The sequence below is a fragment of the Oncorhynchus clarkii genome, chromosome 12 (assembly GCF_045791955.1).
Source record: "Oncorhynchus clarkii lewisi isolate Uvic-CL-2024 chromosome 12, UVic_Ocla_1.0, whole genome shotgun sequence".
In the NCBI taxonomy this organism is placed as follows: domain Eukaryota; kingdom Metazoa; phylum Chordata; class Actinopteri; order Salmoniformes; family Salmonidae; genus Oncorhynchus; species Oncorhynchus clarkii.
In genome coordinates this window covers 69701257-69728314 of record NC_092158.1, presented here as the reverse complement: position 1 = coordinate 69728314, position 27058 = coordinate 69701257, and the positions used below count along the sequence as shown (strand labels likewise).

Here is a 27058-nt window from a genome sequence, read left to right as displayed (position 1 = left end):
CATGTACTGCCATCCAGGACCTCTATACAAGTCGGTGTCAGAGGAAAGCCCTAAAAATGGTCAAAGACTCCAGCCACACTAGACTGTTCTCTCTGCTACCGCACGGCAAGCGGTACCCCCCCCCCCCCCCTTCCTCCCAAGCCACGGTACCCCCCCCTTCACTCCTGTGCTACTCTGCTATTCATAGTCACTTTAATAACCTACATGTACATATTACCTCGACTAACTGGTGCCCCCACACATTGACTCTGTACCGGTACCCCCTGTATATAATATCGTTATTGTTATTTTACTGCTGCTCTTTAACTACTTGTTACTATTTATTTCTTATTTGTATTTTTTAAACTGCATTGTTGGTTAGGAGCTTGTAAGTAAGCATTTCACTGTAAGGTCGGCGCATGTGACTAAAAGGTCATTTTCACCTAGTATTTTTGTTAGACATGATATATTTTGCACCATTCTTTTCTGTCTTCCTCCTTTGGATCTCTGTTACTCTTTTCAATTTCTTACCCTCGCTTTAGGCCTGTCTCTCTCTCGCTCTCTCTCCACTTTTTCTCATTTCACCTGTTCCTGGTGATGTGTCAGCAAGGGTTGCTAGGCAGCGCTGAGGTCACCCAACTTCCGGCTGCGATGTCATTTCCTGTGTCAGCAGGCCTATTGTAGAAATGGAGAAGCACATAGCAGCACTGTAGCGCCGCACCTATTACACATGCCGCCCTACTGCCTGGAGAGGGATCTGGAGACACCTGCTGGACACGACAGGAACTGCACTTTATTTCCCTGCTCTAAATAGCTATCTGCTGGACTGGTACAGTCAACAGGATGCAATCTGAATTTTCTTATCAAACTAAGCAGCACCATACTTGACATCTGGGTGTTATATCTAGCCACTATGTATCAGAGCTAAATGACAAATGTCACAATGTAAATATAATGTGTGTGTGTACACAGATTAAGTACCATGAGGAGTTTGAGAAGAACAGGATGGGAGGAGAAATCCCATCTCCCCAGCCCAACAGCCCCAATCCAGGTACACATGCTGTCTCTCTCTCTCACACACACACACACACTATGAAAATACATTTATTAAAGATGCACAATGACATTTCCTGTTTGCTAAAATTCCAATGGTCTGCCTAATTTCACAAGCAAGTAAAGTGTAGAGAATTATTGTACCATCTAAAATATATTTTTCAAGACCAAAATGTGATTACATTTTGTAGCTTTAACATCAGTGAGAGTAGACGCATGGTTACATGTATCCCTGGGCATAACATTTTTGATTTTTCTGCTCTGTGGACAGTTCCTGTTTTTTTAGCACACCTGAATACAATGATTGTGAGCTAGTGGTTAACATGTGCATTCACTGTGTACATGTTATCACCTCTCAATATCACAGAGAGTCATTGTTCTAATAATTGACTGAAAGGAGCTAAATGATGGCTGCAAGTTTTGACTTGCTGTGCTGTGGAATTCTCTGTATCAGAGCCCCAGGGCTGACCAATGAGGTGCCAGTTAGATGGAGGGATAGGGGGGGATTGTTTCAGAGTCCCGGGGAATGGGGGATCCCATTTGTCAGACTGAATAGCCAAAAATGTCTATCCTTCACTCTGATTCAATCACTCACTCTCCCTCTCACAATTCTCTCTCCCCAACTCTCTCTCGCTATCTCTGCCTCTCTCCTCCCCCTCTCCTTTTCCCCCTCTCTCACCAGTGTTCCAGCAGCCCCACCAGCCCCCTGCTGCGTCTAAGAACTACAGCTATGAGTCAGCAGCGGCTCCTGGACCAGTCCGTCAGGTGGCCGCCGCCGCCCCTCCCAGCTCCGGGGTGAGACAGAACCCTCCTCTCTCTTGTGTTAGGATCCATCCCAAATGGCACCCTATTCCCTATTTAAAGCACTGCTCACTGCTTTTTTTACCAGGGCCCGGTCAAAAGTAATGCACTATTTAGGGAAAGGGCTGCCGTTTGGGACGTAGGCACTGTTCTCTCTGCATGGGGGCCTCCACTGTGTCTGCCCCCCCCCCCCCCCCCCCCCCCCCCCCCCCCCCCCAGTAGCTTTGTCTTGTAGCAGAGACTGACTGTCTCTGTTGAAGGTGGTGTTATAGGAACTTCATGTTCTCTTTCTCTCCCTTTCTCCGTACCTTCTCCCTTCCCTCCCTCCTATTCCTTTACATCCCCTCACCCTCCATCTCTCTCTCTCTCTCGTTCTCTCTTGTTCTCTCTTTCACTTGTTCTCTCTCGTTCTCTCTCTCTTTCACTCATTCTCTCTCTCTCTTTCACTCGTTCTCTCTCTCTCGTTCTCTCTCTCTCTTTCACTCGTTCTCTATATCTATACATATATATCTCCCCCTTCTCTTCCTGTGTGTAGAAGCGGTACCAGGCGGTGTATGACTATGCTGCAGCCGACGAGGACGAGGTGGGCTTCCTGGAGGGAGATGTGATCGTGGACGCGCAGGTGATCGACGAGGGCTGGATGTACGGCCGTGTCGAGCGCACTGGCCAGCAGGGCATGCTGCCTGCTAACTATGTAGAGGCCATCTGATCTGAGAAAGAGAAGTGTGGGAGGGAGAGAAGCAAATGAAAAGCCCAGTGCCATCTCATCTTAATGCCGCTTTCTATTTCTTTCACTCGTTCCCTGATCTGTCCTGTAAGACCCCCCCCCCCCCCCCCGGTCTGCTCTCCTCCAACGACAGACTCTCTGTGCTGCCGTCTGTCTGTCTGTTTGTCTGCCTGTCTCTGTCCCAATTCCTCGGTCCACTAAAAAAAGCAGTCACAAGTGGGATTTAAGTCTTACAGAAGTAACATGCCTCCATCTTACAGGCTATATATACGTCAGGGGTCATAGTGTATCACAACTATCCTAGCTACAGCACTTCATTTTCCAGCAAACTATGATGCAAAACGATATGAACCTCCCCCTTTGTCAATCAAGTTGCCATGACAGCAGAGAACTGAGGCCAATGTGGTCATGAGAAAATGAGTTTGGAATGTGGGTGTGGCATCTTCAGAAGTAGTTTTTTTCTTTTTTCCGTTTTTCAAACTGGTTGAAATTGGTCTGACTGGAAGCTCAGTGTAGAATCTTACTCTATCTGGGCAGTTAGAACTCAGCTTGAATATTTGACTTGTGTACATTCCATTATCCATCAATACCCCATTGTTGTCGCATCAGCCAGTCAGTGAGCAGTCTACAGTATCAGTCTTACCAGAGAGGTCTTATATATTTCTATAACTACACGTACGCATTTATCAATAGTACTTATCTGTTACCTCACCTGTCTTACCCTGTCCTGCACTGCATTGTGGGTATTGTTCTGAAACTCAACTGGAATCCTATCTAAACTGAAGAGCGCCTCCTGCCTTGCCTTGTACCTCAAGTTCAGGCATTTGAAGTACAGGAGGGATCAGGGACGAGTTAGTTAGGGGACGTGGTTACAATCTTCTTACAATCATGTCATCACCTTAGTCAGTGGGTGTGAAGCTATTCCTCATTCTTGCTGTCTCCCGCTCGCAGCCTCATGCCTTCCGACAGTCTTACAGGAAGATGAGTGACGTGATGGTTGGAGGGGGTCTGGGGCGGAGAGAGGGGGTAGGATCAGGCCAGGTCCTGCCCCTATTCCAAGAGAACCAGCATCCGAGTTTATCAATCGTAAGCGCGAAGGCCAAACACAATTCCCAAAACAATTCTGTGTTGTCAATCTTTTCTCTTTTTTTTCAAATTATTATTTTTTCACTTGTTTTGTTGTTAAACATTCCAGTCCTTTGTTGTGAGAAGTGTTGAACTGGGGTCAGAAATCCAGGCTGTGGTAAATGTTAGTGTTTCTATTTCCTATCATCCTGTTTTTTTTCCCCTTTGCTTTTGTTGGTATTCTAAGAGACTTATTTTAAAAATGTCAATGTATCAAATACATTTCGGAAATAAAACGGCAACTCGATTTATGAACCAATAAGGCACGCTAGTTTTGTCTAGACGTATGCGTATGCTGGGTTAGCAATCCCACCGATTTAGATTCATGGGGTAAATCAACCATCATGGGTTATGTATTTGCCTGATAATTCCTCAACCCAATTTGCCTGTTTTGTTTTGCCAACTCGTGACTGGACTATCTCGCCCAGTTCTCTTTTCCTTGAAACTCCGAAGAGTGGAGAGCAATGTTCTGGAGTGCCACTGGCTCATGAATATTCACATGCTCATTAATGAGCAGTCGTCATGGCGCACAGTAACATTGGTGGGGGGGGATGGGATTAAAAGTCTTGTTCCGCTTTATAAAAACAAAGCCGTACTCCCGCCGTGTAGCCTGATTTGATGGTGGTGTTGTACAGTTGTTTTGGGTTGTGGGTCATGGTGCTGGGGAAGGAAGGGGCTTTTGCCTGCAGACTAAAGCTGTAGTGTGGAATGATTTTGATCTAATGAGGCGAAGGGGCAGTATAAAGGGTAAACGTTACCCTTTTTAGTACCAGTGTGGTGGGACATGTTGGACAATAAGTTAGGTGTTGACCGTTCATATCATTTTGGCTTCAACTTTGTAATGTGATGAGTTATAACAATGATGCTTAAATGAATTAGAATGAACACAACGCACACCTCAACCCGACTGGATAATCAGATTGCCATGCTGATAAAAAAAAAAAGGTAAATCTAGGCTGGCATTTAGCGTCTATGATCTCTACTTGACAACTGGACATTTTTAAACTCGTACACTGTATGAAGGGCCGTTTTGGGGCAGAGCCATTTGAAGTCTCACTTGCTTTGCTGCAGTAACTGAAGAAAGGGCGAGGAGGAAGAGGTGGTTTGGCTTGACGTGAATGGGGTGTTGGGAGTTTTTATGAATTTTGTTGGCCTCTTGTACAGTATCTGCAGTCAATGCCTCTCAAAATAAAATTGCCTTGGCTACTTGGAGGCTTTGGTGTGTTTTTATAGATAGGGAATAAACCAAGGCTACGTTGGCTGCCACAGCTGTTTTTCCTTTGCAGTGATTTGTTTTAGTTGCTAGGGGGATTTAGGAGCGAGGTGAATGATGGTGGTAGTTGGAGGGAAACCAATCCAAAGTGGCTAAAGACGAGCCAATTGTGTTTTTGTGCGACTTGAGTGATGATAGACCACAGCGGCAAGGTGTAGACATTATTATTGTACCATGTTATTGTCTGTATTGAGCTGGATGGGGCTAGGAAAGGGATGCTACTAGGAAAGCGTACTACTACCCCCAACCTGGGGAAAGGAAAGACTAGGAATCCGCCAGGTGACCAATATTCTCTTCTGCTTTGGTATCACTCCTACAACTCTGCAGTATCATATCTCATATCATCACCGTGTTCTCCTCCCCCAATGTATAGTGGTCATATCAGTCCTATGGCCAAGAGTCCTCCAACCTTCTACCCCAATTAAAGACTCCTATGTCCTATGCTTCTGATGAATCAACCATTCCTTGCTTTTGTATGATACTGGTATAGGAAGTACAGATATAAATCAACCAACCACAAACACTTACCTAGCATTCAGACCGATGTTGTGCATTCCATCAAAAAATGATTTTTTTTTGATAGCATTTTTTTTTTTTTTTTTTACATGCATATATTGACATTCTTAAAAGAAAATCAGACTCCAGTTGAATTTTAAGGAACTGATAAAAGCATCTCATGTTGCCCTGTTTCAGCACTTCGAATTGTACTTAAATATTCTACAGATTAAATAAAATGTCATTTTTACTCGGTAGCGTCCAGTATTATTTGCTTCCTTCAGTGTAAATTCTTCCTCATTCGGTGTGATTCCTTGACTATATGACTACGATTTTGCTGAACACTAAACGCAGATTGCATGTATTAAATGCATATGAGACTGGGCCCTCAGCAAAAATAAATATGCCATGTTTTACGCTACTCCCTATCCTGGTTTTAATGTCTACCCGTATGCTTCCACGCGTACAATATTATAGAAAGTATAGGGCGGGGAGGGGTTTCGTGCAGAGAAGAGATTATTCTGCTCCGGCTATTTCCGATCTCCCCCGATCTGCGCCGGTTTTAAGGGGGCTTCCAATTTCTTCGTCGTGTTTTCTGGCGATACATCTGCGTCCTCCATTTCTGCCATTCTCATCATGTTGGACATTTTAGTGTTGATGTTTTTTGCTATCATGGGACTTGTTTTCCTATCCTACATCATTTACATGTTATGATGTGTGCCCGGATTTTGGACCCAGCCGGTGAGCCGCTCCTACATCCGCGGTACCCATCGCTGACGATGGTAAGTAGCGCACACAGATGAAAACGCCAGCCTCCTATGCTCTTTAGTTATTGAATTGTAGGTGTACAATTGCAAAGATACAAAAATGAAAGGTTAAGTTGTATATGACAGTGCTGAAACATTGATGGGCTATATATTCATATTTTTGAGAATCTAAAAACAGTTTCTAGTTAGCGTTATGATACGATGTTGGTTCATACTATTAAGAATCTTTCCACCGGTATTTTCAATTATGACGCTATATTAATGGTGGTTACGGTGTTGGGAACTCCGTTTACCCTGTGTCCCGCATGATAGAAATAACAGGAAAGAATAACACTGACGGGGAGCATAATAAATGTGACACCTGTGCATCCTACTCAATCTCTGTTCCAGGGAGGAATGCTCTTCAACGTGGAGGAGAAGGGGGGCTTTACTGCTCCTCTAGGGGGAATGAAGATGGCCCATCAGAGGGGGGAGACCTTGTAGGGTGGATAGACTGGCAGCTGGTGGACACTTCTCTGTTGGTCTCTAGATTCAGCCACCCGACTATGATGACCCTTATCGAGATCTGGTCTCCTGTACCCCAGTAGGCTCCAATAGGCAACCCCTGTGCCCTACTGACTCCTTCTAAAATGATGATCTGTGTGTAGAATGCATAGGAGTTAGTAAAGATGTCATTGGTAAGGATGTAAAGCTATAAGGAGTAAGGTTGTATTGCAGTAGTATTGTTTGTGCCTATTTGACTACACTGTGAGGGTTAACACTAACCCCCAAACTGTGCAATGTACAATATCTCCATGTTAAGTGCATGGTTTTGTGTGTTAGGCTATATAAGTAAGTCAAAGGATAGAGACTTCATCCTATCAAGGAACTTGGACAGTTATTATCTTAGTCCTAGTTGTTTTCTATGAACAGGCTGAGATGCTCTTGATTGACCTCTACTTGATCTAAGCGTTGAAGCAGGACTATGTCCTCTCTGCCCTTTTTACAATCGGTGAACCTAAAAGGCCAGGGGGTTGTGTTAATGCAATAGCTATTAGCCACAGTCACACAGATTATATTGGCATGTCAGTACTAACAAAAAATGTATACATTAAAAGTATTAGCTAAACTGTTTTTTTCAGAAGCTCTGTTTGTGTTCCTGGAAGAGAGGTATTCCATCTAATTATTGCATTAAATTGATAGGATCCGGAAGTAACTCGCATATCATCACTCTTGTCACTGTAATCATGAATGACTGATTTATCTTAAACAGTATTGATAACAGTCGAGTGGTCCACACACTGAATGCATGTTTTTATCCCTCAGATTCATCACTGTAGTTTGTTTTTCTCACACAAACATAAGTGTTATATTTATCGGAGCCAAGGCAAATGCCGATATTTTTGTGATGCCATTGAAATAAAGGTTTATTTCACTTCAAAATGTGTGAATGTGCATAGGTATGCGAGAGGGAGTGAATCATTTGTAGGATTTTTTTTATGTTTGCCTACATTTGAAGGTTTGGGTACAGAAGAAACAAGATCGCAAGCCAGCTGTTGACATAAGAGGGGTTGTGTGTGTGAACCTACACAGTGTACAAAATATATTTTGCCCTCAGAACAGCTTCGATTCGTCAGGGCATGGACTCTACAGTGTGAAAGCGTTCCACAGGGTTGTTGACTTCAATGCTTCCCACAGTTGTGTTGAGTTGGCTGGATGTCCTTTGGGTTGTGGACTATTCTTGACACACATGGGGAAACTGTTGAGCGTGAAAAACCCAGCAGCGTTGCTGTTTTTGACACAAACCGGTGCGCCTGGCATCTACTGCTATACCCCGTTCGAAGGCGCCTCAATCCCATGTATTTGAACCAGGTCTGTTGGGTTATAGGGTTATTTGAACTAATATTTTTGGAATTAAGTATTTTAAAATCATAGGCTATTTTAAGGAAATAATTGTAACCTATTTTCAAATACTTCTATAGAAGTACACTGTGTATGTGCGCACACGTCCCCTCATGTCAACATGAAGCAATTGACACGAAGTCCAGCTGGCTTGCGATCTTGCAATTCTACACATTTTGCCATTACATATGTTATATGTTCATCTGATATTTGAGTGAGAGTGACTTACACAATCAATGGGGGCCCCCTGGAGGTCAGGGCCCCTGGGCACATGACTTGCATTCCAGATAAACTATTTTTATTTTGGGGTGGGAGGCCCCCTAGAGGTTGAGGGGAAACAGCATTGAGTACAGTAGATCAATTCGAATACTCTAGCAAATGGTTTCCCAAACTCTGTCCTGGGGCCCCAACTGGGTGCACATTTTGGTTTTTGCCCCAGCACTACACAGCTGATTTAAATAATCAACTCATCATCAAGCTTTGATTATTTGATTCAGCTGTGTATTGCTAGGGCAAAAAACTAAACGTGCACCCAAGCGGGGCCCCAGGACCGAGTTTGGGAAACACTGCTCTAGCAGGTGTGAAAGCTGCATAAGCTGAAAAACCTTGCTAGTGCATAGGTCAAATGTAACTTTGTCATGCTCATTTGAATTTCCTGTGTTTTTCTGCTTCAGACAAATGATTTCTCTTAAAATGTTGTTTTTGTAGTTAATCATACAAAAGAGAAGGAGCATTTGACCAGCACGACTTCATGTACAAACTTTATTTTTCATTGACTGATCAATTAAAGTTCAATGCAGATCTCCAAACACATTCACTATCAATGACTAGAATAACAAATTGAGTTTTAAAAGATGATAAACACGTAGTCATTTTAAAGCCTGTGTATCATTAAAGTCATAGTTGTGTAGTATAAAAAAATGATCCATCCAAACTAATGCTGAAAACGAATCACCACACCATCTCTATATGATCTGATGTGTACAAGCTTGTTCCATCAAGATAGAGATATCTAGGTGGACATAACCCGTTTTAGCATGGACATTGGCATTGAGGACTTCCAGCATTTTAAAATAGTCAACTGGGTGGGTTGGGACATGGGAGCAATCAGCCAATGATCAAATTGTTGCCTATTGTTTGGCTTTAAGCTACAGAGCATGCGGAAAGTATTCAGATCACTTGACTTTTTCCACATTTTGTTACGTTACAGCCTTATTCTAAAATTGATTACATTGTTTTTTTTCCCTCATCAATCTACACACAATACCCCATAATGACAAAGTGAAAACAGGTTTATAGAAATGTTTGCAAATTTATAAAAAAATTATTTAAAAAAAATACCTTATTTACACAAGTATTCAGACCCTTTGCTATGAGACTCGAATTTGAGCTCAGGTGCATCCTGTTTCCATTGATCATCCTTGATGTTTCTACAACTTGATTGGAGTCCACCTGTGGTAAATTGATTGGACATGATTTGGAAAGACACATACAGTACCTGTCTATATAAGGGTCCCACAGTTGACAGTGTATGTCAGAGCAAAAACCAAGCCCTGAAGTCAATGAATTGTCTGTAGATCTCCTAGACAGGATTGTGTCGAGCCACAGTTCTGGGGAAGGGTACCAAAACATTTATTCAGCATTAAAGGTCCCTAAGAACATAGTGCTAGAGCTGGCCTCCCGGCCAAACTGAACAATCAGGGCAGAAGTGTCTTGGTCAGGGAGGTGACCAAGAACCCAATGGTAACTGACAGAGCTCTAGAGCTCCTGTGGCGATGGGACAAACTTCCAGAAGGACAACCATCTCGGCAGTGCTCCACCAATCAGGCCTTTATGGTAGAGTGGCCAAACGGAAGCCACTACTCAGTAAAAGGCACATGACAGCCCGCTTGGGGCGAAGGTTCACCTTCCAACAGGACAACGACCCTAAGCACACAGCCAAGACAACGCAGGAGTGGCTTCGGGAGAAGTCTGAAAGCCCAGACTTGAACCCGATCGAACGTCTCCGGAAAGATCTGAAAATAGCTGTGCAGCGGCGCTCCCCATCCAACCTGACAGAGCTTGAGAGGATCTGCAGAGAAGAGTGTGAGAACCTCCCCAATAGGGTCTTAATACTTAAGTAAATGTGATCCGTTTTTTTAAATACATTATCACAAATGTCTAAACCTGTTTTTTCTTCGTCATTATGGGAGATTGTGTGTTGATCGATGAGGGATTTTTTTTTAATAATCAATTTTAGAATAAGGCTGTGACGTAACGAAGTGGAATAAGTCCAGGGTTCTGAATACTTTCCGAATGCCCTGTTTATCAAAGATGGTGGATAAATTAAATGCATGTTTTTTTTTCTCATAAAAATGGTCAAGGTTCCTGTCTGTGTAAGTAGGCGTTCCCTCTTTCGCATGAGCTGTGATCTCGCACGGGAACGCATGCTCAAAGATGGTCACTCGCGAGAGAGTGCCCACTTAAGCAGACAGGAACCATGACAATTTTCTTCCATGGGAAACTGCCCATTGGTGATATTTTAAGGTATCCAATAGGGAGAAACTCATCCCACAGTCAGAGCAGGAGTAGGGCTTCTCACCTGTGTATACCTTGGTGGTTTTTTACGCTGCCCAGTTGAGAGAAACTCTCCCCACAGTCAGAACAGGAGAAAGGCTTTTCTCCAGTGTGCACTCTCTGATGAACTGATGGAGCTTGTGATTTGGTGAAGCACTTCCCACAGTCAGTGCAGTAATACGGATTCTCTCCCGTGTGTATTTTTTTTCTTTCTTTGCTTTGATAGAAATGGGAACATCTCCTCGCAATGTGGGCAGTTGTGAGACCTCCGTTGCTCTGTGATCTTTCTGCTGTTGCTCTCTGGATGTAGAGAATGTCTCAACACGGTCTCCCGTGTGAACAACATCCAAAGAACAAGTCAGTTGGTGTGATATACACAGTGTACAAAACATTAGGAACACCTGCTCTTTCGATGACAGACTGACCAGGTGAATCCATGTGAAAGCTAAGATCCCTTATTGTTGTCACCTGTTAAATCCACTTCAAGTCAGTGTAGATGAAGGGGAGGAGACAGGTTAAAGAAGGATTTTTAAGCCTTGAGACAGTTGAGACAGATGTTGTATGTGTGTCATTCAGCAGGTGAGTGGGCAAAACAGAATATTTGAGTGCCTTTGAACAGGGTAGGGTAGTAGGTGCCAGGCGCACCGGTTTGAGTGTGTCATTAACTGCAACGCTGCTGGGTTTTTCCACGCTCAACAGTTTCCTGTGTGTATCAGGAATGGTCCACCACCCAAAGGACATCCAACCAACTCGACACAACTGTGGGAAGCATTGGAGTAAACATGGGCCAGCATCCCTGTGGAACACTTTCGACACCTTGTGGAGTCCATGCCCCGAAGAATTGAGGCTGTTCTGAGGGCAAAAGGGTGTGTAACTCAATATTAGGAAGGTGTTCCTAATGTTTTGTACACTCTGTACACATGACTTATACATAGACTCTACAATACAAAGGGGGGATAAAATGGTTCTAAAAGTGGATGACAGTCAAAGAAAATGACCTGCCACTCAGTATCACCAGGGTTAGCAACTACACAGACTTGCTGGACAGGTTTGAATGTTGCTGTCTGTGTAACGCTCAATGAGTGAATGGGTGTGGAGTCAGACGCAGAGAGCAAAGGATTCGGGAAAAAACACGCTTTAATGTCCAAAATCAAAAAGAACAAAATAGTTATACCCAACACAGGCGTAACTATTACTACAATAAGTACCCATAGGTAAAAATACCAGGGCAGCGAGAAAACCCAACAAAACACTAACACCTCTCACAAATACAGAAGAACAAGCCTGCACAAACAGAAGCGGGCTAAACGACCTTAAATAACACCACCCTAACAATCAAACAATGTACAGGTGAAAACAATTAGACAAAACCAAACGAACACGGAACAAAGGATCGGTGGCAGCTAGTAGACCGGCGACGACGACCGCCGAGCGCCACCCGAACAAGAAGGGGAGCCACCTTCGGTAATATTCGTGACAGTCTGGGTGCACAGTGATGTGGGCTGATGTGGCCAAAATGCCAGGGCTGAATTTTTGTCCCTGTCCACCAATACATCCAACACTGAAAATAAAGCTAGCTGTCATTGGTGACCGAGTTCCGGTCGTAGTGACGTTGATCAAGGGAGGAGGAAATGGTGTCCCTTCAGAGGGCGAGAATGCAATGTTTGTTTGGAGAAATGCAATATTATCACAAGGAGACGTATACTTGGAATACAGAGGAGGAACGTTGGGAAAGAGAGGTGGAGGTTGAAGAGAGTGAGGGTGGTAGAGGGTGAATATGTTGGAAAAAAGGGAGATGGTAGGTCGAAGAAGGCTGCTGGCAAGTGCAAACAGAGTGAGCTGTACGCCTTATCCAGTTATGGAAGTGAATGATAAAAAGCAACATTGTGCTGCTCTGTTTGTTGATTTATCAAAAGACATTTGATTCACTTGACAATAAATTGTTGAAGGGGCAGTAAATTGGTTCAAGGACTATCTTTCTGACCGAACACAATGTGAATATACTGACAATCACAAGTCTAGCTTTCTTGAGATTAATAGAGGTGTGCCTCAGGGTTCCATTTTAGCTCCTGTGTTGTTCTCAATTTGTATTAATGATTTGGGAAATGGGATGCAACCAGCAAAGTTACATCTACAGTATATGCAGATACAGTCATATATTCATGTGCTCCTTCTCTGGTTCAGGCTGTTGAAGAGCTCCAGACTGCGTTTCAGTCACTGCAGGCCTCCCTTTATGATCTCAAACTGGTCTTGAATGTACAAAAAACAAAATTCATGACCTTTACTAGAGCTCGCACTCAGCCAATGGTTAGCATTGTCACATCTGGTGGCTTATCCATTGAAAAAGTGTCATCCGACAAATACCTAGGTATATGGTTGAATGACAAGTTGTCCTTTAAAGTTCACATGGATAGTCTTGTGTGGGATCTTAAGTTGAAATTGGGTTTTTATTTTCGTATTAAGACTTACGTCCCGCTTATGACGAGAAAGAAGCTTGTACAGGGCCGTTTTCTCTCTGTAATTGATTATGGTGACTTGTTCTATATGCATGCAGCCTCCACTGTCTTTCAGAGACTGGGCTCTGTTTATCATGAATCCTTGTGCTTGTACTAAATGGTGGGTTGGACCTCACTTTATATGCGCAGAAAGCTACATTTGTATGTGTTCATCTACAAAGCCCTTTTGGGTAAACTCCTTCTTTATCTCTGTAGTCTGGTCTCCTTCACCACCAGCAGTTACCATACCTGGTCTGTTTGGTGGTTGCTACTTAAAGTCCCCAGGACATTTACAGTATTAGGCATGACTGCCTTCTCGTCTTGTGCACCAGAGGCATGGAATAGTCTACATCATCTAGATATGTTAGTGCCACTGAATGAATTAACATTTTTGACGGGAGACTCTTATAGAGGAGTGTAAAGGCTTTTTTTTTTAGGCTGGATCATGTTGTTGAATTGTATTGTTGTATGTTTGAATTCTGTAAAGTATTGATTGTTGCTGCCTTTCTGGCCAGGTCTCCCTTGAAAAAAGAGACTCTGGGGCTCAATGGGCATTTCCTGGTTAAATACATTTTTAAAATGAGTGAGAATTACCGTAGGTGGCAGGTTTGGTGAGGTTCTTGGAGTCCGAGCCCTGCACCGATTGTCAGGATAAAGACAAGTCTGTTATTTTTGGAGAAAGTGGACACCCGCCTTTTGGCTGATCAATATGTGGTTTCAGGGTGGGTGAAACGGAATTGGGTGCTGTAGAGTCGGTGGAGGTAACTGTTTGTGTTTCTGTCGGTCACAGGGAGCGGGCACTCCGCGCCACACAAATGGGGACTAACGGTGACTTGTTTTTCCCTGAAGAACATGGCTCCATTGAAAGGAGTGATTACTGGGTTAGCGGTAAATGTGAAGGTGGACCAGATGAAGGTGAAGCTTCCCGGTGTTTGTGATGCTCGTCATTTGGTGCGACGCAGACAGGGTGGCGTGAGTTTTGATGTTGAGTCTTTGCCCGACAAAGTGATGTTAGGATATTTCAGTTATCCCGTATGAGCTTCTGTTGCCAAATCCATGACTTTGTTGCAGGGGTCAAGCTTATGGGCATGTGGCAGCAGTGTGTGGGAGGGAGGTTCCTAGGTGTGAGAAGAGTGCAGAAGGGCATGAGACAAAGGAATGTGTAGGAATGTGGAAAGAAGCGCTATGTGTTAAATGTAGGGGTGCACGTGGTGCTGGGGGTGAGAAGTGTCCAGTGCGAGAGAGGTAGGTTGAGGTTACCAGGGTTAGAGTAGTGCAGAGGGTGTCGTATGCTGGGTCAAGGGTGAGAGATCCTGAGAGGATCAGTGTGAGTAGTAGATCTGTGTCAGCACAGAGGGATAAAGCCAACGAGTGATATAAGATTGGCTTCTTAGCATTTATAGCAATGGTTATCAACTGTACCGCAGGGATGGAATGTAAATCGCAGAAAATAGAGGTTGTGGTGGCAGCTGCAGAGAAGTATTTGGGTGAAGGAGATTTGACTTCAGAAGAGTTACAGGTGTGTTGATTGGTGGTGTCTCTGGGTTATTAATGAGTGTAGGGATAGATAGCAGGGTCATTTTACTTATATATATATATATATACACACACACATACATACATACATACATACATTTGAAGTTGGAAATTTACATACACCTTAGCCAAATACATTTAAACTCAGTTTTTCACAATTCCTGACATTTAATCCTAGTAAAAATTACCTGTCTTATGTCAGTTAAGATCACCACTTTATTTGAAGAATGTGAAATGTCAGAGTAATAGTAGAGAGATTTATTTCAGCTTTTATTTCTTTCATCACATTCCCAGTGGGTCAGAAGTTTACATACACTCAATTAGTGTTTGGTAGCATTGCCTTCAAATTATTTAACTAGGGTCAAACATTTCGAGTAGCCTTCCACAAGCTTCCAACAATAAGTTGGGTGAATTTTTGCCCATTCCTCCTGACAGAGCTGGTGTAACTGAATCAGGTTTGTAGGCCTCCTTGCTCGCACAAGCTTTTTCAGTTCTGCCCACAAATTTTCTTTGGGATTGAGGTCAGGGCTTTGTGATGGCCACTCCAACACCTTGACTTTGTTGTCCTTAAGCCATTTTGCCAAAACTGTGGAAGAATGCTTGGGATCATTGTCCATTTGGAAGATCCATTTGCAACCAAGCTTTAACTTCCTGACTGATGTCTTGAGCTGTTGCTTCAATATATCCACATATTTTTCCTTTCTCATGATGCCATTGATTTTGTGAAGTGCACCAGTCCCTCCTGCAGAAAAGCTTGTGTAACAATCTGGTCAGATGAAACCAAAATTGAACTTTTTGGCAACAATGCAAAACGTTATGTTTGGCGTAAAAGCAACACAGCTCATCACCCTGAATACACCATCCCCACTGTCAAACATGGTGGTGGCAGCATCATGGTTTGGGCCTGCTTTTCTTCAGCAGGGACAGGGAAGATGGTTAAAATTGATGGGAAGATGGATGGAGCCAAATACAGGACCATTCTGGAAGAAAACCTGATGGAGTCTGCAAAAGACCTGAGACTGGGACGGAGATTTGTCTTCCAACAAGACAGTGATCCAAAACATAAAGCAAAATCTACAATGGAATGGTTCAAAAATAAACATATCCAGGTGTTAGAATGGCCAAGTCAAAGTCCAGACCTGAATCCAATCGAGAATCTGTGGAAAGAACTGAAAACTGCTGTTCACAAATGCTCTCCATCCAACCTCACTGAGCTCGAGCTGTTTTGCAAGGAGGAATGGGAAAAAATGTCAGTCTCTCGATGTGCAAAACTGATAGAGACATACCCCAAGCGACTTACAGCTGTAATCACAGCAAAAGGTGGCGCTACAAAGTATTAATTTAAGGGGGCTGAATAATTTTGCACGCCCAATTTTTCAGTTTTTGATTTGTTAAAAAGGTTTGAAATATCCAATAAATGTCGTTCCACTTCATGATTGTGTCCCACTTGTTGTTGATTCTTCACAAAAAAATACAGTTTTATATCTTTATGTTTGAAGCCTGAAATGTGGCAAAAGGTTGCAAAGTTCAAGGGGGCCGAATACTTTCGCAAGGCACTGTATATATATTAGGGGAGACCGGGATGGTTGTAACACTTGCAATTCCTCCAATCAGGAGCGAGGTAGAATCGCTTGATTCACTGTGCTCATGCTCAGTTTAGTCCTGAACCCTCATGTGAAAAAGCAAGTCCCTGTGATAAACTCTGCAGATTATATTGGCAGAAATCTGATTTTGAGGCAAGAAAGTAATTATTTTGACCAACTTTGTTTTTGTGATTGCATGAAGTTCTTTGTAGTTCAATTAATCAAACTTATATCAGGTTGATAACGAGTCTGTGTAGAGATATTTGATGCAAGTTAGCAATGCTAAAGTTTTAACATTTAGCTAAAATAGAAGCTTGCTAATGGCTGCAAGGGTCTGGGTTAGTTGTAACAACTTGTGAGAAAATGTTACAACTAACCCTGACTAAAACTGGATGTTTTTGGTACATATTTTCTTTTACTTTCAGCATGCCTTGATCACGGAAAAGAAAGACAGACAGGGGAGTACCTCTCCACTCTTTGAACAGAACGTCAAATGATGTAACAGAGCAGGGGAAATCAATTAGATCAGCTGCAAAGTTGTATGGCATATGTCATGTGATGCTGCGCAGATTCTGCAAAAAGAGAAAGAAGCTACTGGAGAAGAGGCCGAGAGAGCTTGTAGGCTACCATCTTCATTGATGAGCAGGAGCAGAACATGTCTGAGTATCTCTTGAGGGCAGCTGATTTATGCCCACTTCCAGGCCACCTCTCCAGCTGCCTTCCAGGCCAGCTACATGCCTGAATACTCTTCTGATTTCAACCCAGTTGATGTACACACATTCAAGCACTCAGAAGGAAAAAAATATATTTGCTCTGCCTAAAATAACTTCAGAAAAAAAGCAAGCCAAAACAAACCACACCAAATAACAACTAAAAACTGTCCTGCTTAAGAAAAAAATACAAAACAAAGCAGATTGAACCAGAAGATTCAGATTCCTCCAACGAGGAAAACTTTAACAAGTCCAAGTCCAAGGGAGGTCTGGTTGCAGTGCTGGGAATGCAAAGTATGGGGACCACCAAGCCTGTACCACTGTCACAACTGTGACTCTGATTAAGTGAACATGTCCAACATTCAGTCACACACACACACCAGAAACGTTCAGGTGTTTGGTTTAGCCTAGTTGTTGTTTGGTTGAGAAAGACCCTTTAGTGGAGGGTTAAATAATGAACATTTTATTATTTAGTTCCATTTCCTCCATGAACGAAGCAAACTATTTAGCTACCAACCCAGAAAAATAGTCTTTATAGCAAGAAAGTTGTGTCGATGATTTTATAAAAACTGAGTATATTTATTAGATAAGCTAGTACGTCGGGGGTCTGCATGGTTTCCTATGTGTTCTCGAGTTCGGCTTTCCGACTCTCACAACCCGAGCTCCCAGAAAGGCTTTGTTTATAAACTTTCTGATTTGGTCTGTACTAGACTTGGTCATCATCACTTGTGGATGTATAACTTATGATGATAAACCATCTGGTTAGAACCATCTGCTCTTGCCTGGCAAAAAAAAAGTTAAATCAAATAAAAACAAATACCATGATCAACAGATGTCCCGTTCTTCTCTTCCTCTTCGTCATCTTTAATGTTGACATTCAGTCTGAGTGTTGGACTGCTGTTTTCCAGCTTCACTGATGCCATTTCTGGATCCAGGGGTGTATTCGGATTGCGTTGCAAAACGTTTGGTCAGTAGCAGTTTACTCGAGAAAGCAAACAGTTCAAAACCGGAGGTACCTATCTGAACTTGTCCAATATAAACTCTTGTTTTTGTTGCAAAACATTTTCCGTTTGGATTAACGGGTTCAGTTTTAAAAACGTTTCGCAACAGAAAATGTTTTGCTACAAAATCTGATTTATGAATACGCCCTTCTCCTGCAAACAGTAATTTCAGTTACCCAGAAGGACATTATTGCTAAATTACACGCAGAATCTGCCCACGAGAGGTTATGCATAACAGTGTTTGCAACAGGAGGCTTGTGATAATGGCTGGAGCTGAATAATTTGAATTGTATCAAATGCATGTGTTTTATACCATTCCATTTGCTCCGTTCCGGTCATTATTAGCCATCTTCCCCTAAACAGCATCCACTGGTGTTTGCCCTCACTGTCAATCTGGCAACACGGGATAGATCCCAGTCCAGGGGTGCGTTCAATTCGATTAAATGTTTGCTATGTTGCGTGACTGTTTGTACTGCACGAAGCGTTTCCTCTAAACATTCAACCCACAACCCAACCCCCCATTTCTCAACTGGTCATTTAGAACAGCACTGTTTTCGTTTACTTGAACGTTGCACATCGTTTTTCCGTACTTAACACAGCCATGAATAGACGTTTGAGTTCAACGTATTGGTCCTCCCCTGGGTGTGCCACCTTCAAAAGGAACATCAATACCCAGATGATTACAAGACTATTTAGATAATCAATTGGGCATTTCAACAGCCTGGCCATCAATATAGACCTGGACATATATTGTTTACCTGGCCACTGTTTCAAATGCTAACTTTTTATCATTTGTGGCACAAAGTCAACAGTAGCTATATTAGTATTTTTGCGCTTCATGTCCAAATCATCCTAAAGTGTTAATGTATTGTAACGATACGCACTATATGAGTGACATTACGATTCCAACCAAGTTGGTTAACCCTATTGGCCCAGTGTGTAGGATGTTTGCGCCAGGCAAGCCAGGTTTGCTTCTCTGCCCCGCAGTTTGCTACATTGGCGTCAGAAGTGGGATAGTGACCCGGGTGTTTGCCTCAGTTTCTAAACATTTATTGTGTAACTCAACAAAGTTACTTATAGATGATAAAGCATGGATTACTGTCATACCTTGTCCAAAGACTGCTTACAAGAGAAGGAAACCAATATGTAATATGGGTGAACTATCCCTTTAATGTTATTTAGGCTATCCAGGTTTCTTGAAGACAATCATGTTTAAATTTTTTAAACAAACAACAAGCACATTTATCAACCCCCTCTCCCACCTTCTTATCCCCTCTCATCTCCCACTACCTCATCCATCCGTGATAATGGTATCGGCACTCCAGGCTTATCAGAACTGGTTCTCACAGACAGACAGACAGACAGCCAGACAACGCATAATAGCAGTATACTATAGCTGATATACGGCCCTCAAATTCAAATGTGGACCTTGAAGCCAATTCAACTTCTTTCTTTTTTATTCTTCCCTTCTAATTAGGGACTGGTTTAGATCTGGGAATGAGGGATCATCACTCAATGGGTGGGCAGCATCTTAATAGTCTAATAGTGGCCTCCTGTCTTTGTCTCCTCTCCTTCGTTTGCACTGATCTGAAAACACAGGATAGGTAGCATCAACATGGTGGATGGGAATTTGTTCTCAGCTATCCAGGTATTTCACACAGGCATTTTGTGTGTACTGAGATGCTGCACAGTTAATGATGACAGGTCCTGCCACGTAAGCAGTGCAACTGTTATTTGTGGTGCTGGCGACATCTTGTGGTTGGCTCATGTAAATCCAATCACAACCGCAAAATATAAACGCAACATGTAAAGTGTGTTGGTCCCATGTTTCAAGAGCTTAAATAAAAGATCCCAGAAATTCACTCCATCAATCAGGTCTTTATGGCAAGACAGAAGCCACTCAGTAAAAGGCACACGACAGCCCAATTGGAGTTTGCCAAAAGCCACCTAATGGAGAAACAAGATTCTCTGGTCTGATGAAACCAAGATCGGCCTGAATGCCAAGCATCACACCTGGAGGAACCCTGGCACCATCCCTACGGTGAAGCATGGTAGTGGCATTATCATGTTGTGGGGATGTTTTTCAGCGGCAGGGACTGAGACTAGTCAGGATCGAGGGAAAGATGAATGGAGAAAAGTACAGAGATCCTTGATGAAAACCTGCTTAGGAGCACAGGACCTCAGACTGAGGTGAAGGTTCCCCTTCCAACAGGATAACGACCCAAAGCACACAGCCAAGACAAAGCAGAAGGGACTTAGGGACAAGTCTCTGAATGTCCTTGAGTGGCACAGCCAGAGCCCGGACTTGAACCCGATCAACATCTCTGGAGAGACCTGAAAACAGCTGTGCAGCAATGCTCAATATCCAACCTGACAGAGCTTGAGAGGATCTGTAGAAAAGAATGGGAGAAACTCCCCAAATACATGTGTGCTAAGCTTGTAGCGTCATACCCAAGAAAACTCCAGGCTGTAATCGCTGCCAAAGGTGCTTCAACAAAGTACTGAGGAAAGGGTCTGAATACTTACAGTACCAATCAAAAGTTTGGACACACCTACTCATCCAAGTGTTTTTCTTTATTTTTACATTGTAAAATAATAATAGTGAAGACATCAAAACTATAAAATAACACATATGGAATCATGTAGTAACCAAAAAGTGTTAAACAAATAAAAATATATTTGAGATTTGAGATTCTTGAAAGTAGCCACCCTTTGCCTTGATGACAGCTTTGCACACTCTTGGCATTCTCTCAACCAGTTTCACCTGGAATGCTTTTCCAACAGCCTTGAAGGAGTTCCCACATATGCTGAGCACTTGTTGGCTGCTTTTCCATCACACTGTGGTCCAACTCATCCCAAACCATCTCAATTGGGTTCAGGTTGGCTGATTGTGGAGGCCAGGTCATCTGATGCAGCACTCCTTCACTCTCCTTCTTGGTCAAATAATCCTTACACAGTGTGTTGGGTCATTGTCCTGTTGAAAAACAAATGATAGTCCCACTGAGCACAAACCAGATGGGATGGCGTATCACTGCAGAATGCTGTGGTAGCCATGCTGATTAAGTGTGCCTTGAATTCTAAATAAATCACAGACAGCGTCACCAGCAAAGCACCCCCACAACATCACACCACCTCCTCCATGCTTCACGGTGGGAACCACACATGCTGAGATCATCCGTTCACCTACTCTGCGTCTCAAAAGACATGGCAGTTTGAACCAAAAATGTCAAATTTGGATTGTGTCCTTTGCTTGTGTTTCTTGGCCCAAGCAAGTATCTTCTTCTTATTGGTGTTCTTTAGTAGTGGTTTCTTTGAAGCAATTCGACCATGAAGGTCTGATTCACACAGTCTCCTCTGAACAGTTGATGTTGAGATGTGCCTGTTACTTGAACTCTGTGAAGCATTTATTTGGGCTGCAATCTGAGGTGCAGTTAACTCTAATGAACTTATTCTCTGCAGCAGAGGTAACTCTGGGTCTTCCTTTCCTGTGGGGGTCCTCATGAGAGCCAGTTTCATCGAAGGGCTTGATGGTTTTTGTGACTGCACTTGAAGAAACTTTGAAAGTTCTTGACATTTTTGTGATTGACTGACCTTCATGTCTTAAAGTAATGATGGACTGTCATTTCTCTTTGCTTATTTGAGCTGTTCTTACCATGATATCGACTTGGTATTTTACCAAATAGGGCTATCTTTTGTATACCACCCGTATTGCAATTGGCTCAGAACAGGGCAGCACGGCTGGCCCTTGGATGTACACAGAGAACTAATATTAATGATATGCATGTCAATCTGGCTCAAAGTGGTGGAGAGATTGACTTCATCACTGCATGTATTTATGAGAGGTATTGACATATGACATGTTGAATGCACCGAGCTGTCTGTTTGAACCACTGGAGCACAGCTCAGACACCCATGCATACCCCACAAGACATGCCACAAGAGGTCACAGTCCAAGTCCAGAACAGACGATGGAAGGCACACATTACTACATAGATCCATCACTGCATAGAACTCTATTCCACATCAAGTAACTCATGCAAGCAGTAAAATTAGATTTAAAAAACAGATTAAAAAAAAATGTGAAGCAACACAAACATATGCACAGACATGCATACACACACAATAACATACGCACTATACAGGATTGGTACTGTCGGAGGGCACACAGTGTGTTGTGAAATCTGTGAATGTATTGTAATGTTTTTAAAATTGTATTATCTGCCTTGGTGTTGCTGGACCCCAGGAAGAGTAGCTGCTGCCTTGGAAGGAACTAATGGGGAACCATAATAAATACAAATACCTTGTCACAACACAACTGATTGGCTCAAATGCATTAAGATGCATTAAATTCCACAAATTAACAAAGGCACACCTGTTAATTGAAATGCATTTCAGGTGACTATCTCATGAAGCTTGTTGAGAGAATGCTAAGAGTGTACAAAGCTGTCATCAAGGCAAAGGGTGGCTACCTTGAGTCTCAAATCTTAAATATATTTTGATTTGTTTAACAGTTTTTTGGTTACTACATGATTCCATATGTGTTATTTCATAGTTTTGATGTCTTCACTAAATAGTAAAAATAAAGAAAAACCCTTGAATGAGTAGGTGTGTCCAAACTTTTGACTGGTACTGTATGTAAATGTGATATGTAAATGTGAAAGCCTTGGTATATGTGACCGTATACCACGGGTATGACAAAATATTTATACCACATTCATTTTTTTTATAAATGTGGACAAATTTCTAAAAACCTGTTTTTGATTTGTCATTATGGGGTCTTGTGTGTAGATTGATGAGGGGGGGAAACGATTTCAGAATTTTAGAAGAAGTCTGTAATGTAACAAAATGTGGAAAAAGTCTAGTAGAGTTCAAATTCAGGTATAGGCCTAGCATGACAATGGCACCCAAGATGATAATACCACATTTGGATACATTTCAAATGCAATATTCAACCAGAATGTATATTCAAATAGTGCAGAAATTCGGTAGATCTGTAGTTTTATGTAAATAGCCCGAATTATAGGCCCATATAAAACAATTGAGTTCAACCTTCACCACCTAGACAGGCTTAATGCAATATCCGAAGTATCCAGTAGGTGTCACGCTCTACTCAGATAATACATAACCTTACATCAAAGTCAATGTACTGTAGATTGAATCAGATAATTATTCCATAATAATACTGCGTCTGTTAGAGCCAATTGAAAACTATGAGTATGTCAAAGAGGTCTAGGAAGACCAAAATTAATCTGCTCTGATGCCATATGTTTCTACTGTATTCCATCTATTGATTAGTGGTAACATTATGGCTTAATGGCATTGGTGCTTCTATTTCACAATTTGAACACAATCATAACAAAATGATAACTCTTGTTGAATATAGGCAATATTATATTTGTTGTAGCCCTAACTGTATCCATCTAATCAACAGATGATGATGACCATCACCCAACAGGACTGAGAGCACCTGAGTCTCTGGAATCTTCATCCCTACTGTTACACTAGCTTCATTAGTTTAAAGACTGGATTATTGCATATTGAGGGAGTATAATACATTTCCATTTGATTAGAATCTTGACTATTTATGAGCATTTTCTCTGGATGTTTTGACCCCCTGCCTGCAGCACCCTTGTCTTCCTCTCAAACTTCATGATCAGCTTTAAGCCCAATAAATACACTTTTTCCCCTGGTGCCTCCCTCTACCTCCTTCAGCCAGTACTATAGTTTCTCCCTGACATGTCCATGCCCAGCCAGTCCCTCTCTGTCAAATATTCTGCATTCCACCGCTGATAATATAATCTACTACTCTCACTGCAACAATACCCCTGCTGTTGTATCGTAGAAAGGCTGTGGTTCACACACACACACACACACACACACACACACTTCTCATTTCAAACAGGAGTATTGGAATTACAAGAGATGCACTACTGACAATCCAGCCTTCCATACAAAGACAAATAACCAAGACCAATAAAAAGTAGTATCTACCACACGGTAACCCAGGCAGCATGTCACAGCTATGTTATGTGTCAGTTGAATCAGAATAAGCCAGAACAGGTGCTGTTTTGTTTTTCAGATGTGGACAGACCCCTGCTTTCCAGATTAGCCCATGGTGTTTTGATGTGTAGGATGATTGAGTAGGCTATACATGTGTTTTATGCAGTGTTGTGGCTAATATACAACATGGAGAGTTTTTCCATACAAATTGATTGAATGATGGTATGTATGCATGGTATGATCACAATGGCCCCCATGGCATTTCTCCACTATGGCACCTGTAACCTCTCATAACTCTTTGAGAGGGAGAGAGGGAGAGAGAAGGTTGATGGGTGAGGGGTGGGGGAGACGAGGGGTGGGGGAGACAGAGGGATATAGCAGCAAGGGGTAGAGGAGGAGGAAGTAATAATAGAATAGAGGAGAGGGAAGGGGGGGGGAGATAGAGAGAGCAGAGAAAGAAAAAGAAGTGGAGAAGAAAGGAGAGAGAGAGAGAGTTGTGTTTAAGTTTAGCCATAGCCTTCAGTGAGTTGTCCAGTTCCTGTAGTGGAGGGGAGGGAGTTTCCCTCAGTACAGGCTGAGAGAGGAGGGAAACTATAGAAGATGTTTGTCCTGACTGACCAAGAATGCCCGGGCCTCGTGTGTGTGTTTCCGTGTGTGTCTCTGTGTTTACATGCTTGTGTATATTCACATGTACTGTAGGTAGATATAAACAATTGACCCATACTCCCTCTCACTTTCCCTGTCTGTGTGTGGCACTGCATCACTAAATATTTCTTCAAGTGAGGGAAGCACCATGAAAAACATGCATTCCTTAAAGGGGCACAGGGATCCCTATAGCCCTCCCCTGCTCTCCCCTTTCCCCCAATCACATTACCAGGACTACATGTTCCAACATGCTCCACCCTTGCAGGGGGTCATAAATCCTGCCAATGGTTTTGTACCAGGAGACCTCTGGTTGGTGTATTCTATGGCAACTGAGGTTTTCAGAGAGGCATTAGCTGGACAGCTGGCAGAGAGTCCCTCAGACCTCTACCGGGGGTCACATGGTCTGGCCCAACCAACCCCTTTCCTCACTCCTCTCACCCCCTCCTTCCTACTCTCTCATTTGCTCATTCTGGCTCTGTGTTTCTACAGCAAGAGGGGAGATGGGAAGGTGGGAAGTGGAGAGAAAGAGGAGGGAGTAAAGAGGAGGAGGGAGGAAAGAGGAGGAGGGGGCAGCAACAGAGGGGGAGTCGAGTCAAGTGAAAGAGAGAGAGAGAGAGCGGGAGTCATCTCTCTCTGTGTAATTCTGCTATCCGTGAGAGAGGTGCAGATTCCACACACGCCCAGTTTCCCCCCGCAGCTCCACGGAAACAAGCAGGAGAACGACAGAAGACAGGAAGAACAAGAGAGGAGCGACTGGCGGTATAAACACAGGCTGTCAGAGCCACAGAGAGGAGGGAGAAGGAGCGAGGTATAGACAGGGAGAATCATGCCTCTCCAGAGTGTCGCAGCCGCCCGCTGCTTGGCTGCCTTGCCTATTTGAGGAGAGGAGAATCCCAGTTGGGAATACTGAGCCAAGAACGCCGAAGGGGAGCCAAGGAAACACCGGTGATTCTGTACCATGAGCGGGAACAGGAGGAGGGAGGAGGCTCGCTGAAAACATGGACCAGGTGAGGAGAGGAAGAGAGGAGAAAGGAGGAGTAGAGGGACAGGGAAACGCCGCGTAGTATCTACGCACACCACAAACATACCTTACACACACTAAACACACAGTAGACGCTCTGATCCATTCATAACATTCACCACCCCACCTATTTCCCTCCCAACACTCCCGGCCCCCGGGCAAAAACAAACAGCACAGCATGCTTCTTCTCCTCCGCGGCTACTAACGTATCTGATCCCCCCCTGCTACTGTTGCCTGTCCCGGTCAGGCTGTGGAGCGGTGTGGTGCCGTGCCTGGGGGAGAGAGCCATCGGGTGTGCCTGTCGTCAAACAGCCACCACCAGCAACCAGGCCTCTGGAGGGTTGACAATACCATTCAATACTATGTATTTTCTCCCAGATTTGTACTGTGATCAACAATACACAGGAGAGAGATGATTGGCTTTGGCAATGTAAACATATGTTTCCCATGCCAATAAAGCCCTTTGGACTGAATTGGAGGGAGAGAGACAGGGGTGTGGTTTAGCAGGCATATTTGATGATTAACCCTGTTAACCAGATCCCTCTGTAATTTGCACCGCGTCACATTATCAGTTAGAATGGAGGGGATTGTAACGCTAATCAGGGCTTGACTATGGTTGTGTGCTTCACTGTGTGTGTCACGGTGAGGACGCCATGCAACAGGGCTCTCCGACGAGGATGCTCAGACAGAGAGGCGTTCAGAGTAGAAGGATAGACATGAGCAAACGCTCTGTCTGAGCTATCCAACCAGGACCACAAGTTCACTCACAAAAAGTGAATTCACCGGTGTGTACTTGTTTTCCTATGTTATCAGGACCCCCAAGTCCTGACAATTCACCCGAATGTCCTAAAAAGGTAGGAAAACAATCACTTTTTTGAAAAGTCAGGACTTTTTATGCTTAAGGGTTATGTTTAGGGGCTAGGGTTAGGGAAAATATGATTTGTAATGGTCAAACATTTTGACACACCAAAAAGTCCTACAATTTCACGAAAACAAAGCTGTGTGTGTGTGTGTGTGGATCATGAGAGTGGGTCATTCATAGAAAAGACATTCTAGTAATTATTTCTATGGGGTCGTCATGGTACAGTCATGGTCTGTGACGGTGTGTTTCTATCTGTGTCAGCGGCCCTATGACAGTTTGTATGCCATCAGCCTTATACGTGTCTGTGCATCACCTGTTCTACTCCAAACGGATGTTGTGAGAATGAGACGTAAGGAGAAACTACTACAGTATTCTATAGGATAGCATAATACAATGTGTAGCTGTGTAATTATTGGTGTCCAACGTCTCCATTTCAATGTTGCAAATGTCTAGATGTGTGTGCAAACATATATTTAAGAAATAAGGCCGGGGGGGGGGGGGGGGGGGGGGGGTGTTGTATATGGCCAATATACCACGGCTAAGAGCTG

General features: G+C 43.2%; 1 protein-coding gene across 1 annotated transcript in view; it reads left to right on the top strand.

Moving 5' to 3' along the window:
• The window catches only part of LOC139421130 (LIM and SH3 domain protein 1-like), a 42017-nt gene extending 36314 nt beyond the window's left edge, over positions 1–5703 (top strand). The window contains exons 5-7 of the mRNA XM_071171726.1: positions 952–1030; positions 1715–1827; positions 2369–5703. Coding sequence (XP_071027827.1) covers positions 952–1030; positions 1715–1827; positions 2369–2542 — 366 coding nt within the window. The 3' untranslated portion in view covers positions 2543–5703. The remainder of the gene's footprint in view (positions 1–951; positions 1031–1714; positions 1828–2368) is intronic.
• The last annotated feature ends 21355 nt before the right edge of the window (positions 5704–27058 follow it).